At 47.2% G+C, this 13369-nt stretch overlaps 1 protein-coding gene across 1 annotated transcript in view; it reads left to right on the forward strand.

The window, feature by feature from the left end:
- WNT3A (Wnt family member 3A) overlaps window positions 1-13369 on the forward strand; it is a 131107-nt gene that overhangs the window by 54962 nt on the left and 62776 nt on the right. Inside the window, exon 2 of the mRNA XM_030549863.1 lies at window positions 7536-7777. Within this exon, the coding sequence (XP_030405723.1) occupies window positions 7536-7777 (242 nt within the window). The remainder of the gene's footprint in view (window positions 1-7535; window positions 7778-13369) is intronic.

Here is a 13369-nt window from a genome sequence, read left to right on the forward strand (position 1 = left end):
TGCCTGCGGACGGTCAGCTGCTCGCGTGACTCCGGTGGACCTCCCACAGGCACGACTGCGGCAGCTCCACCGGAGCCGCGGAGCACTGGACCCTCCGCAGGCACCACTGCGGCAGCTTCACCGGAGCCACGGGACCAGCGCGCGGGGCAGCGAAATTGCCGTCCGCCTAGGGCGCTCAAACCCCTAGCGCCGGTCCTGGTACAAGTCAAAGAAATACACCTCACCCTTCGAGTGGAAGGGGGTATGTCAGCAAAGTGATGCAGTTGCACAAAAGGCAAATGCAATTCTGGGACATATTAACAGGAGGGTCATATGTAAGACATGGTAGGTAATTGTCCAGCTCTATTTGGCACTGCTGAGGCCTCAGCAGCAGTGCTGTGTCCAGTTCTGAGCACCACACCTTAAAAAAGGTGTGGACAAACTCGAATGGGTCTAGAGGTGAGTAACAAAAATGATAAGAGATTCAGAGAAACCTGAGCTTTGAAGAAAGGATGAAAGGATTGGGCACATTTAGTCTGGAGAGGAGAAGGCTGAGGGGGGACATAATGACTGTCTTCAAATATGTAAACGGTTGCTATAAAGAAGGTGGTGACCAGTTTTTTCCATGTCCACTCAGAATAGAACAAGAAATAATTATACAATACATGGTCAGAAGGGACCTCAGGAGGTCATCTACTCCAACCCCTTGCTCAAAGCAGGACTAATCCCCAGACAGATTTTTGCCCTAGATCCCTAAATGGCCCCCTCAACAATTGAGCCCACAACCTTGGGTTTAGCAGGCCAATGCTCAAACCACTCAGCTACCCCTCCCCTATCTGGCTTACTTTGCATCAAGGGAGATTTAGGTTAGATATTAGGGAAAAAATTCTAACTGTAAGGATATTTAAGCAATGGAACCAGTTACCTGGGAAGGTTGTGGAATCCCCATCAGCAGAGGTTTTTAAAAAGCATGTTAGATAAACACCTCTCAAGGATTGTCTAGGTATAATTAATCCTATCTCAGCATGGGGAAATGCACTAGGTGACCTCTTGAGGTCCCTTCCAAGCATACATTTTTATTATTCCATGATTCTATGATTATTTGTAAAACACGGATTGTATTTTATTGGGGACAGGATGTAGAACTGAAAAGCCCAAATTGATTTTAATGTAATATTTAATATTTCACATGTATCTGGCAGCCACACTGTCTCCGAGAGCTGTTATTTTTTAATCAAAACTTTTTTTTTCAAAACAAGGCTTTTAAACCAAAAACTAAATTTTTCATGGAAAATTTTAATTTTGGCCCAAATTTTCTTTTTTTAATGAAAAAATAGCAACCAAATCTATTCCCCCCCACGAGCAACAAACATTTTATATTTAAAAAATGGGGGGAGAGGTTGCCCAAAACAGTTTTCAAACATTTTTTATTTTTTGTCAGAAAACAGACATTTTTATTCCACAGAAAATATTTTTTAAAAAAATTCAAAAATTCCTGTAAAAAATAATTACCATTTTCCAAATAGCTCCATCTCTCTGTCTAGCTATCCGCCAGTCTGTGTTTTTACAAGGGGGAGTCCATCACCATGCCATTTGAGTTTCCTGAAGCCAGCACAGTGGGTACATTCTTTCATGGAGAGTCGGAATCAACACTTTTTTATTAGAGGGAATGGGGCAAGGAAAGAGACAAATTGTGGCTTCTGTCCCATCATCCACTGCGCACAGACCTGTCATTGTTGTCTTCCGTTCATGGAGTTTTCATTCATGGAGACCTCACAGGGCAGTTCTTTTTCCGGGCTTTGTTTTTCCCAAGAACATCCTTATGCTGGTAAATATCCATTTCAGTCTTTGAATGTCTGCATGTTGAGATGCTTGCCTCAACTGAACCTCCCAACCTTTAGAGGCTCCCCTTTGCTAGGATTATGGCACTGAAAACAGCGCTGTTTAAACGCTGTATAATGGAATTAGGTGTCCCTGTTAACTACTGGTAACTTTCCTGCATACTCTGCTGCTTTGGTACCAGGAAAACACATTGACAGTTGTCGCTGTGTATGGTGCTTTACAGACTAAGGCGATATGAAAGGTCCATGCCCTGGATGATCTATCAATATAAGGACTTGATTGTCACCTTTTCCATGGGAGAGAGGGTGAGAACTGAAAAGGATGAAATCTCCATAGGGTTCTTCTCTCAAAGTGCATCCTGAATGGTTCTCTCATCTTGGGTCTGGCCCACAAGCCCCATGGCTTCCCTGAGATCTCCACAGGTCCTGAGGCATCTGTAGGAGGCTATGGCTATCTGAGAAGAGGGTGTGTGAGCCTCCACATCAGCTTCTCATCCCCCTTGTCCCTGGCAGGCTGGGATCCTCGCTATCAGGACTTTCACAGCTGGCTCTCACCCTCCCCAAATGCTCCTCGTGTTACCTTTGTGCCATGATTTTCACGGGGCTCTTTGGGGGTAGAGGAATCATGTGCATCTTCTTAGCCTGGCCACTCCTCCCTTAACCTGTCCTCTGCCAGACAGGAGGGTAGGTTAGATAAATTAAGAGTAGGTTAGATAAATGTCTATCAGGGATGGTCTAGACAGTATTTGGTCCTGCCATGAGGGCAGGGGACTGGACTCAATGACCTCTCGAGGTCCCTTCCAGTCCTAGAGTCTATGAGTCTATGAGGGGTCAGACCCAAGCAAAGAGGATCCCGTACTTGTGTGGATCAAGGAAATATGATTGGGCCCTAAGATAGACGTGGCAGAAGGAGAGAGAACGTTAGGCAGGGAGAGGAGTGGGGGGTCTGCATTTGGGAAGGTAAGTGGGTCATGAGGAGAGATCTGAAGGAGGAGAGGCAGGTTACCTCTTGCAGGGATCCCATGCAAAGATAGCAGCATGGGAGAAAACTCAGAGGTACCTGTACGAAAAGGATACACTGCAAATTAAGATACAGTTGGTTAAATTCACACCAATGTAAGCAGGTCCCACTCCAGCGAGTTCAGGTGCTTGCTAGACACTGGGATTGACTTAAATCTAGGAATCAGAATTATTAGTGTCACTTGTGTTGCTCGGTTCTCAAAACAAAGCTTACGTTCGATGTAAGTTGTGCATTGGCCTTGTGATAGGCCCTCTGCATAGGGGAGAATTTCACCCTGGCTGTATAATATTTTATAAAGGCAACTATTTTGCTAATGTCTGGTGGCTTCCAGGGACTTCCAGTGAGGGTATCTTAGTAATGGTTGGAGCCAGTGAAGGCACTTTTGGTCATGAGTGGCAAATAGACAATACAAAAAATTCATGGTGATATGTGCTAAGCGGGCAGTGATAGGGTTTATTTCCCTCTACAAACTGTTATTGGTTTGGCAAGAACTTTGGAAAGCTCTAGCAGGAAGTTGGTGACTCTGAAAGTTGGTGCATTGACCCTCTGATGAGTTGAGCTATACCAGCAAAGGGCTTGTCTACATTAGAAATGCTACAGTGGCACAGCTTCGGTGCTGTAGTGTAGATACTTACTACAGTGGCAAAAGTAAATCTACCTCTCCAAGAGGCAGAAGCTAGGTTGACGGAAGAATTCTTCCATTGATCTAGTAGTATCTACACCAGGGCTTAACTACATCTCTTAGGCGAGTGACTTTTTCACACCCTGGAGTGACGTAGCTAAGTTGACTTAATTTTATAGTGTTGACCAGCTCATAAGTTCTGTAGCATAGACAGAACTCTCTTTTTCTGGAGCAATTTGATCCTAGAAGCAGAGCTCTGAAAATGGTGTCTGGTGTGGTGGATAGAGATGGGGATTGAGCACTTAGATCAACCACTCACTGCTTGGAGGTGCAGATTCAGTTGATTTGAGTAAGAAGAGTGGTGTATTTGCAAAGAAAAATAGTCATTATGGATTGAATTATACACTTTAGGATAGGCAAAGGTTAAAGATAAACTAAGAACATTGGTTGTGAAAATACAGAATAGTATTGTATTGTCTTTGTTTAGACTGCTCACAGGAATGGATATTCCAGGCTTCTCTTAAATTAAGGGTGGGGATGGGCAAACTAATTTGAAGAAAAACCTCTCAAACCTTCTCCCCACCCCAAATTTGAGTAGAACCTGTTCTGAGGCTCAACATTTACAAATCTCTCATGTTCTAGTGCTTTTCTAATGACAAGAGGAGAGTTGGCAACACGTTCTGGGAAGCCCTGAAATGCAGAAGATTTGGAGACAATGGATGGCTAGATCCTAGAGGGCACTCAAGGATTTACTGAACACCACACATCCTAACCAAGAGAAAACACCAAACTTGAAAAGCATCTCCCCCTACCCACTATATTCTCAACATTGCCAAAATGTAGAAGGCCTGCTTGGGATCAGGACAAGGAGAAGGAGTTGAGGATGGAGAAGAAGGGAGCTGGTGCTGGGAATAGTGAGAAGGATGGGTGTTGGGAGCTAGCAGACCTCAAAAGCTTTGGGTAACCTTGATGCGAGTGTCTGAATTTCAGGGGTTTATCCAAACATTTCTCAACTTTTTTGTTGGTTTGCTTGTTTCTGAGCTTGGCACATAGCTAACTCCATATGGCCAAAGACAACAAAGAAAAAGATGTGACACTGAAAGAACCTGGTGCTTCTATGTGGCAGAAGCAGGTAAACTTTTTGTAGACAGAGATCAAGTGGTTTTGTTTAAATATTAGACACATTAGAGAGAGGCTGATGGAAAGTGCTGTGATTGGAGAAATTGTGCTTCAGAGTCTTGAAGTGATTTAGGAAGATAACAGTTTAAGGGAGCTTTACTGAAATGTGCACGATGGACAGAAAGTTAAGAGAATCTACTCACAATTCTCCAGCTGGAGGTCAAGTGACTGCCCAGTTCACCAATGAAATACCAAGTTTACATTATACCATCTTAGCGGCTGATGACACCTCGGGGACATGGTTATGCTGCTCACAGCTGCTGAAAGCTGCCTTCTGTGGCTGCCACATAGCCAGAGAAAAGCATGGATGTTCCTTTACATATTAAGGAAGGAGCTGTGTGAAAAGCAAATATATTTTCATTTAGAATGATTTCTACCAGGATTTGTACTATAGCTGATCTTTCCAGCAGCAGTATCAAGGACATGACCTGGCAAACTCTTATTCCTATGGCTAGTCCTTTACTCTCATTAGTCCCAGCGGGTTCAAAATGTGGGGGCTGGCATGAGCTAGCTAGGATTATTAGCATGAGTCTAACTAGACAGGATTGGGCTCTTCAGACCTGATGTAGCTCCCATTCAAATATATGGAAAGCCTCCAGTGACTTCAATAGGAATGGTATGAAGCCCCTTGGGAGTTGGCCCTGAACCATTGAAGTCAATGGGAACTTTGCCATTGACTTCAATAGTAGCTGGATGAAAGCCTTAGGGCTTCAGCCAATGCATAAGCGCCAACTCTGTGGGTGCTCTGCTGGAGCACCCTCGGAAAAAAAATAGTGAGAGCTTAGCACTACCAGCAGCCTCACCAATCAGCTCCTCCCCCTACTCCCCAGTCCCTCCCACCTGCTGGTGGGCCCCGCCAATCAGCTCCTCCCCCTACTCCCCAGCCCCTCCCACCCGCCAGTGATCAGCTTTTCAGTGGCACGCAGGAAGTGCTGAGAGGAGTGGGGGCAGGAAGAGGTGGAATGAGGGTGGGGCATGCTCGAGGGAGCGGGCAGAATGGGATGGGAAGAGTTGGGGTGGGAGTGAAGAGGAGGCAGGAAGTGGTGGGACGGGTTCAGAGTGGGTGCAGGAAGAGGTGGGGTGGAACCTGTGGCAGAACCTGGGGTGGAGCTTGGGGTGGAGCAGGGGTCAAGCATCCCTGCGGAAATAGAAAGTTAGTGCCTCTGAGCCAATGCCCCTTGCAGTCAGAGGAAGGGCTTGCATTGACTTCAGTGGATATTGGATGTAGTCTTTAGGACCAAATCCTCAAAGGTATTGAAACGCTTAATGCCCACTTCAGTGGGAGTGAGGTGCCTGAATACACTGAGGATCCAAGGTCATGGTGGAGCCTCTACCACTGACCATTTTTAAAGCCCAGTCAGATGGTTTTCCAAAGGATCCACTCTAGGAGTCATTTGGGGGGAAGTCTATGGCCTGTGGTTATACGGCAGGCCAGACATGGTGATCACAATGGTCTCTTCTGGCCTTGGAATCTATAAATTAGTCCCCAAAGGTTTGTCTTTGACTAGGATTTAGGGATGTGTTGTTGGGACATGTTAACTCACATGCGCTAACACCTCTAGTCTAACACAAGGCCATGTAGGCTTTAACGTGCTAGCTGATTGAGTTGAAGCCAGATGGGAGGTTTAGCACTTGTTATCTAACGCCTTCTGTCAATTGTCGGGCTTTCTCCACAGCGCAGAAATGATCAGTCCCAGGCCAGGGCCATGCCTCAGCACACAATTTATTGGTTCAACAGAAATTTGGGGGGAAAATGTCAAAATAAAGAAGTTCTCCTACCCATCATAAGCTGCAGTTCCCAGAGGCTTTTCCTCACCTCTCTCAGCATCTCTGGGTCCTTGCCCTAACCCAGAGCCTACTACAGAATCCTCCCTGCTCATTGCACTTCACCAGCTCTGTTGAGCTCCTACTGGCCTTTCTAAGGACCTGGGGCTCCTCAGGCCTCAGCTGGGCGGCATTGGTGAGGCTGGGTCAATCGCCCCTTAAAAAGGCCAGCCCGCCTGTGACACCTTCTAACTCAACTTTTATCCTAGTTAAGAAAAGAATCGATTTTAGGTGAAACATGGCCTCATTACCACAGTCTCTGAGCACCTGACCCTCCGTAATGCATTTATACTCACAACACCTCTGGGCAGTTATCCCCATCGGCATCGATAAAATTATTGTCATTTTTTTTTTAGAATTTCAGTGCAAATAATCTTTTTTTAAAAACAGACAAACTTTTTCTGCCATGGAGGTGGCCCAAACACAACAAGCTAGTCCTGAATGAAAACCCAGTAGCCAAGGTGTGTTTAAACAAAAAGAGAAACTGACCAGCATAGTTTCACATTCAGGGCAGAAAAGTAAACAAAGAAACTAAATCAAAGGTGAAAAGGAAATTTGAATTAAAAAATCCTTTTGGTTGTAATAATATATTCTAGGTGGTTGTTAGGAGCACTCATAAGAGCATATTTAAATCTATTTAACTAGCTGTATGTCTACCCATCTCTCTATCTACCCATCTATTTTGAATGCACGTGTCATTATGATGTCTGGATATTCTGCAAACCATCTCTTGTTTTCTGTAGACCAGGCCTTAATTCAGGTCACTTTAATTCTGAACAAGTGTGTCCACATAGGGCTTTAATGCAGTTTAACTAATTCACTTTAGTTTTCCTGAGTGTCCCCATACAGACAAGACCTAGTTCAGGGAAGGAGGTATGGTGGGGCTCTTCGTTGGGAATTAAAGAGCTAGATGATGCCATTCTCTGTGGGGAGGGATCAGGAACTGGGACATTTATTGGTGGGCAGAGTGGGCTGAGGAACTGAAAGTGCTTTGTCCCCGTAGCTGTAACTGGTAACAAGCAGTCAAGAAGCGGAGTCAGCCTGAAAACGACTGTGTTTTTTCTTCTAGGTCCTTGGCCATCGGTCACCAGTATTCCTCCCTGGGGACTCAGCCCATCCTCTGCGGCAGCATCCCAGGGCTGGTCCCGAAGCAGCTGCGCTTCTGTCGGAACTATGTGGAGATCATGCCCAGCGTGGCAGAAGGGGTCAAGATCGGGATCCAGGAGTGCCAGCACCAGTTTCGTGGGAGGAGGTGGAATTGCACCACCGTTAATGACAGCTTGGCCATATTTGGGCCTGTGCTAGATAAAGGTAAGTGCTGAGCTATAAGGCAAGCAATGCTGATGCATATGGACTATGAGCAGCAAATAGACACTGAAACCCATCTTGTAATTGGTATCATTTGTCGTGGCCTTTTCTTTTGAGCTGGTATAAAGTACCACGCAGGTTTTCGCCACCTAGCATGCCACCTACGCACTTCCGGCCTGAGGCAAAGAGGCCATCATTAGAGCAGAGAGGCCAATTCAGTCCCAACACCCGTTCAGCCCTGGGCCGCTCCGATGAGATGGCCAACAGCAGTGGGCCCACTGGGAAGAGGACTGAGACCTCCCAACTCCTTCATACAGGCTACCAAGCACTCCTCAAGTGGTAACAATTTTCACTTACTGCCCAGCCGGGGCTGGAGTTGAAAGGTGACCTAGAGAGCTGGCATTGTCAGGGGCCCTGAATCATCTAGGCTCCTCCCATAGGCTTGGATTGTTAATGCAGCAGCTATTTCCATTGATAGAGCTGGCCCTCTGGATTCCATTCCAACTGAACGTCATTTCACGCCCCATCTGATGGTCTGTCAGTGATTGCAGACTGGCTTGGCCTGGCATGCTGTCAGGCAGGCTGAAACCCCACCGAAGGGCTGTACGCAAAGGGGAAATGATACACGGCATTGATATTGAGCAGTCGGGTGGCATCTGACTGAGCCTTGTGGCAGGGCCGCCCAGAGGATTCAGGGAGCCTGGGGCAAAGCAATTTTGGGGGCCCCTTCCATAAAAAAAAGTTGCAATACCATAGAATACTATATTCTTGTGAGGGCCCCTGTGGGACCCGGGGCCTGGGGAAAATTGCCCCACTTGCCACTCCCTCCCTGCCCCCCCGGTGGCCCTTCCTTGTGACAGTGATTGTTACGGATGATCTTATTTAACATCATCATCAATGATATCAAAGTGGGAATCAGCTAACTGCCCAGGATTAATGGGTTCCCCTTTCAGAACTGATTGTGCTTTTAGTTTCTAGATTTTGGTGTTGGGCACTAGACAGATTCATAGATAGATAGATAAGGTGAATGGGGATAGATAGATAGATACTGGGGGCCTGCCTGGCTAAATAGATTCGGATCCAACTCCCATTGGAAATCTTTCCATTGACTTGAATGGGAGCTGGATCAGGGCCTTGTCCCATATGTTAGATGCCTCTTTTGGAGCAAAAGCAACTGTTTTATTCTGCTTTGCATCCTGGCTTTTAGGGCCCAGTCTGGCTCCCACTGATTCCAGTGGGAACAGGATCAGGCCCTTAATTTTAGATTAGCGCGAATAAGTTCAGCTGAAAGGCAAGATTGCTTTGCATTTGACCTCCCCGGAGATAATGAAGCTGGACTTTCTGCCCCTCACTGCTGTATAGGAATATCCAACAAAGTCTGCTGCGCCTTCAGGATAGCAGCAGTACAGACCTGGAAGTAATCCTTTCGGTGTGCAATTAAAGACACTGTGACAGGTTCCCAAAAGGACCGACACTCCTCTCACTGAAATTAGCTTGTCTGAAAGCCAGAGCAACGCCAGTTGACCTCATGTCAGTAGTGCAAGGCAGCCTCTAGGATACATTTCAGGGAGACCATTCTAAAGTCTGTTTATATAGCTGAGCTGATAAGTTCACCTCAGGCCAAGATCCACTGTCTCTTGCAATCAGAAGGTGTCGGGGCTAGATGTTGTTTTTATCCTACTGTGTAATTCAAAAGAGTTTTAGATCCTGTCGTGGTGAACTTTATAAAATTCCCGGAGTGCATCACAGCAGTATACTGAAAATAATATCTGTATCATTATTGATTGGAGAGAGACAAGGTAATATCTTAGATTGAGCCAGCTTCCACTGGTGAAAGAGACAAGATTTCGAGCTTACACAGAGCTCTTCTCACATTACATTCATATATTAGTATCTAGAAACACCAACCAAAATAAGGGCTCTCTTGTGGTAGGCATTGTACACACACATGGAAAAGAAAGCCAAAGGAAGTACTATTATCCCCAGGTTACAGATGGGAAACTGGAGCACAGACGTATTAAGGTCTAGTCTATATGGTTTTTACCTGTAAAGTTATGTTGGTCGGAGGAATGATTTTTATCAAACTAGTTATACTGGCAAAATCCCTAGAGTGGATGAACTTTTAAAGGTGACTCATATCAGAATAGTAATGCCCCTTCCCCTACAGGAATAGCTATGCTGGTAGAGAGTACATTCATATTGATCTAATGTCAGTCACGCTGGGGGGGTTGAACTTTCTAGTGTGGACAAGACCTAAGTGACTCGCCCAGGGTCCCTCAAGGAGTCTGGGAACCTAACTCAGGTTTACTAAATTCTCGTCCAGTGCCTTCATCACACCAGACCTCCCTAATCCTGATACCTTCATAAACGGCATGTGGAATGCCTCCAGCTCTCAGGGTACATCTACACTGCAGTCCGATGTGTGATTGCAGCCCATGTAGACATACCCACTCTAGCTTTCATCTAGCAAGCTCCAATAACAATACCAGGGGAGCCATGGCAGCAGGGCTGATGAGAAGAGTGAAAAGGGGGAGACAGGGGGACAATTGTACCAGGGCCCAAGCTCAGGGAGGCCCCCTCAAAACATCAATAATAAGGCATGAAATGGGGATGAAATTGGAGGGGCCCCAGGATACAGGCTATACCAAGGCCCCAGACTTCTTCTCAATTGGCCTGCATGGCAGCATAGGCTGGCCACCTGAGTAAGCACCCAGGATCCCAGGTGGGCCTGTGCTGCCATTGTTATTGGAGCTAGCTACAGCCAAGCTAGATCCAGTCCCATCTCTGACTGCAGTGTAGACATACCTCAGACACAGGGCTCTGCCGCCCCACACTGCCTTCTGAGATGCCTGTGGTTATATGCTGGCATGAAGGAAGCCTATAATCTGCCCCTGCAGCATCCACTGCGGTCAGGCAGTGTGTGTGTGCCAGGATGGGGCCCGGATCCTGCCATCGTGCAGTAGCCAGGCTCGGCTAGGGAAAAAGAGGCTGGGACGATTTCATAACTGAAGAATGTTGTTCCTCGAGGGAGAATCTAACCATCCTTCAGTTCGGCTTCACCTACGGCAGGAGGCGGGGGCGGGGAGGGGGAGGAACGGGGCGGGGGGGGGGGGAGAGGAGAACAGCTCAGCCACATTCTTGTGCAGATCCCCGAGGGGAGGAACATACTTAAGCTACTACCAAAAGTGCTGGAGTTCACAGAATAAAAGCCAAGCAACCTAGAAGCCAATTCAGCTTCCCATTGCGGCCAGGTCCTCGGCTAGTGTAAATCAGCACTGCTCCATTGCAATCAGTGGGGCCAGAGCCTCGGCTGGTGTAGATCAGCACTGCTCCATTGCGGTCAGTAGGGCCAGATCCTCGGCTGGTGTAAATCCGCATTGCTCCATTGTGGTCAGTGAGGCCAGGTCCTCGGCTGGTGTAAATCAGCATTGCTCCATTGCGGTCAGTGGGGCCAGGTCCTCGGCTGGTGTAAATCAGCACTTCTCCACTGAAGTCATGGGAGCTATTCCCATTTTCACCGGTGGGGATCTGGATCTCAGTTTTTCTTACTAAGAAGGGTTGTTTTGGCTGGGTTTTGTTGGTGGTGGTTTTTATTTTCTGATTTTCCCTGAAGAAATGCTCTCTAGGCTGGAATCTAATTGAAACTAGTTCAGTATTCATGCCACACTCCCCACTTTGGTATCTCATTACGAATTCAGGGCTAGGATCTGACTCTGACTCAGTGGTGTCAAAATCTTGTGGTCATGTGAGGCCGCCGTGTTTTGGCACTGATAGAGCCACAGTATAAAACAGGAACCTCTCTTGTGGTGTATGTGAGGAAGAGGATGCTCTAGAATCATGGACCACAAGGGTCATCTAGTCTAACCCCCTGCCAAGGCGCAGGATTTGTTATGTCTAAACCACCCCAGACCAATGGCTGTCCAGCCTCCTTTTGAAAATCTCCAGTGAAGGATCTTCCATGGCCTACTGAGGCATCTGTTCCATTATCCTACTGTTCTTACCATTAGGAAGTTTTTCCTGAGATTTAATCTAAATCAGCTATGCTGTAGTTGAACCCATTGCCTCTTGTTCTGCCCTCTGTGGCAAAAGAGAACAACTTTTCTCCATCTTTTTTATAGCAGCCTTTCAAGTATCTGAAGACCGGTATCATGTCCCCCCTTAATCTCCTCTTTTCCATACTAAACATGGCCAGTTCCTTCAGCCTTCGCTCGTGTGGCTTGCATTCCATCCCTTTGATCATCTTTGTCACTCATCTCTGGCTCCTTTCCAGTTTCTCTACATCCTTTCCATATATTGATGACCAAAACTGGACACAGTACTCCAGCTGAGGCCTAGCCATCACTGAGTAGAGTGGTACTGTTGCTTCCCTTGACTTGCAGGTAAATGCAGGCTAATAGTGCGTTTGGTCTTTTTTGCGACAGCAGCTCATTGCTCACTCATGTTCAAACTGTGGTGCACCACAACTCCCAAATCCTTCCCAGCAGTCAGGGCCGGTGCAAGGATGTTTCGCGCCCTAGGCGAAACTTCCACCTTGCGCCCTCCCCCTCCCTACACCCCACCCTGAGGCACCCCCCCCATGGCAGCTCCCCTTCTCCGCCCTGAGGCACCCCCCCCGCCTCAGCTCACCCCTGCTCCACACATGAGCACCCCAAGCACTCCGTCGCTGCTTCACTTCTCCCTCCTCCCAGGCTTGTGGTGCCAATCAGCTTAGGCATCGCAAGCCTGGGAGGGGGGAGAAGTGACGCAGCCACGGCGTGCTCGGGGAGGAGGCAGGGCAGGGGTGAGCTGGGGCAGGGAGTTCACCTGCATACCGCCCCCCCCTTACTTGCTGCAGGCGGCCCTCCCCGTGCTCCCCTGCCCCAGTCCCTCCTCCTAAATGCCAGCGGTGACCGGGGCAGCTGAAGATCCAGCTGCTGCGGTTGCTGCCGAGGAAAATGGTGCCCCCTGAATCCTAGCGCCCTAAGCGACTGCCTAGGTCACCTAAATGGTAGCACCAGCCCTGCCAGCAGTGCTGCTGCCTAGCCAGTTTCCCCCCATTCTGTACTTATGCATTTGGTTTTTCTTCCCTAAGTGTAGCACCTTAAGTTTGTCTGTTGAATTTCATTTTGTTGTCTATAGCCCAGTTCTCCCAGTCTATCAAGAGCCCTTTGAATTTTAGCTCTATCCTCCAAAGTACTGGCAACCCTCACTTTGTATCATCTGCAAACTTGATCAGTGTGCTCTCTGTACCTACATCCAGGTCATTAATAAAGATGTTAAACAACTCTGGACCCACAACAGATCCCTGTGAAACAGTACTTGACACCTCCCTCCAATCCAACATCGTTCCATTAATAGTCACTCTTTGTTTGTGTGGTTTCAGAGTAGCAGCCGTGTTAGTCTGTATCCACAATAAGAACAGGAGTACTTGTGGCACCTTAGAAACTAACAAATTTATTTCAGCATGAGCTTTCCTGAGCTACAGCTCAGTTCTTCAGGTGCATCCAAAGAAGTGAGCTGTAGCTCATGAAAGCTCATGCTGAAATAATTTTTTTAGTCTCTAAGGTGCCATAAGTACTCCTGTTCTTTGTTTGTGGTTGTTTAACCAAGTATGTA

The sequence above is a fragment of the Gopherus evgoodei genome, chromosome 2, assembly GCF_007399415.2.
Source record: "Gopherus evgoodei ecotype Sinaloan lineage chromosome 2, rGopEvg1_v1.p, whole genome shotgun sequence".
Lineage (NCBI taxonomy): Eukaryota > Metazoa > Chordata > Testudines > Testudinidae > Gopherus > Gopherus evgoodei.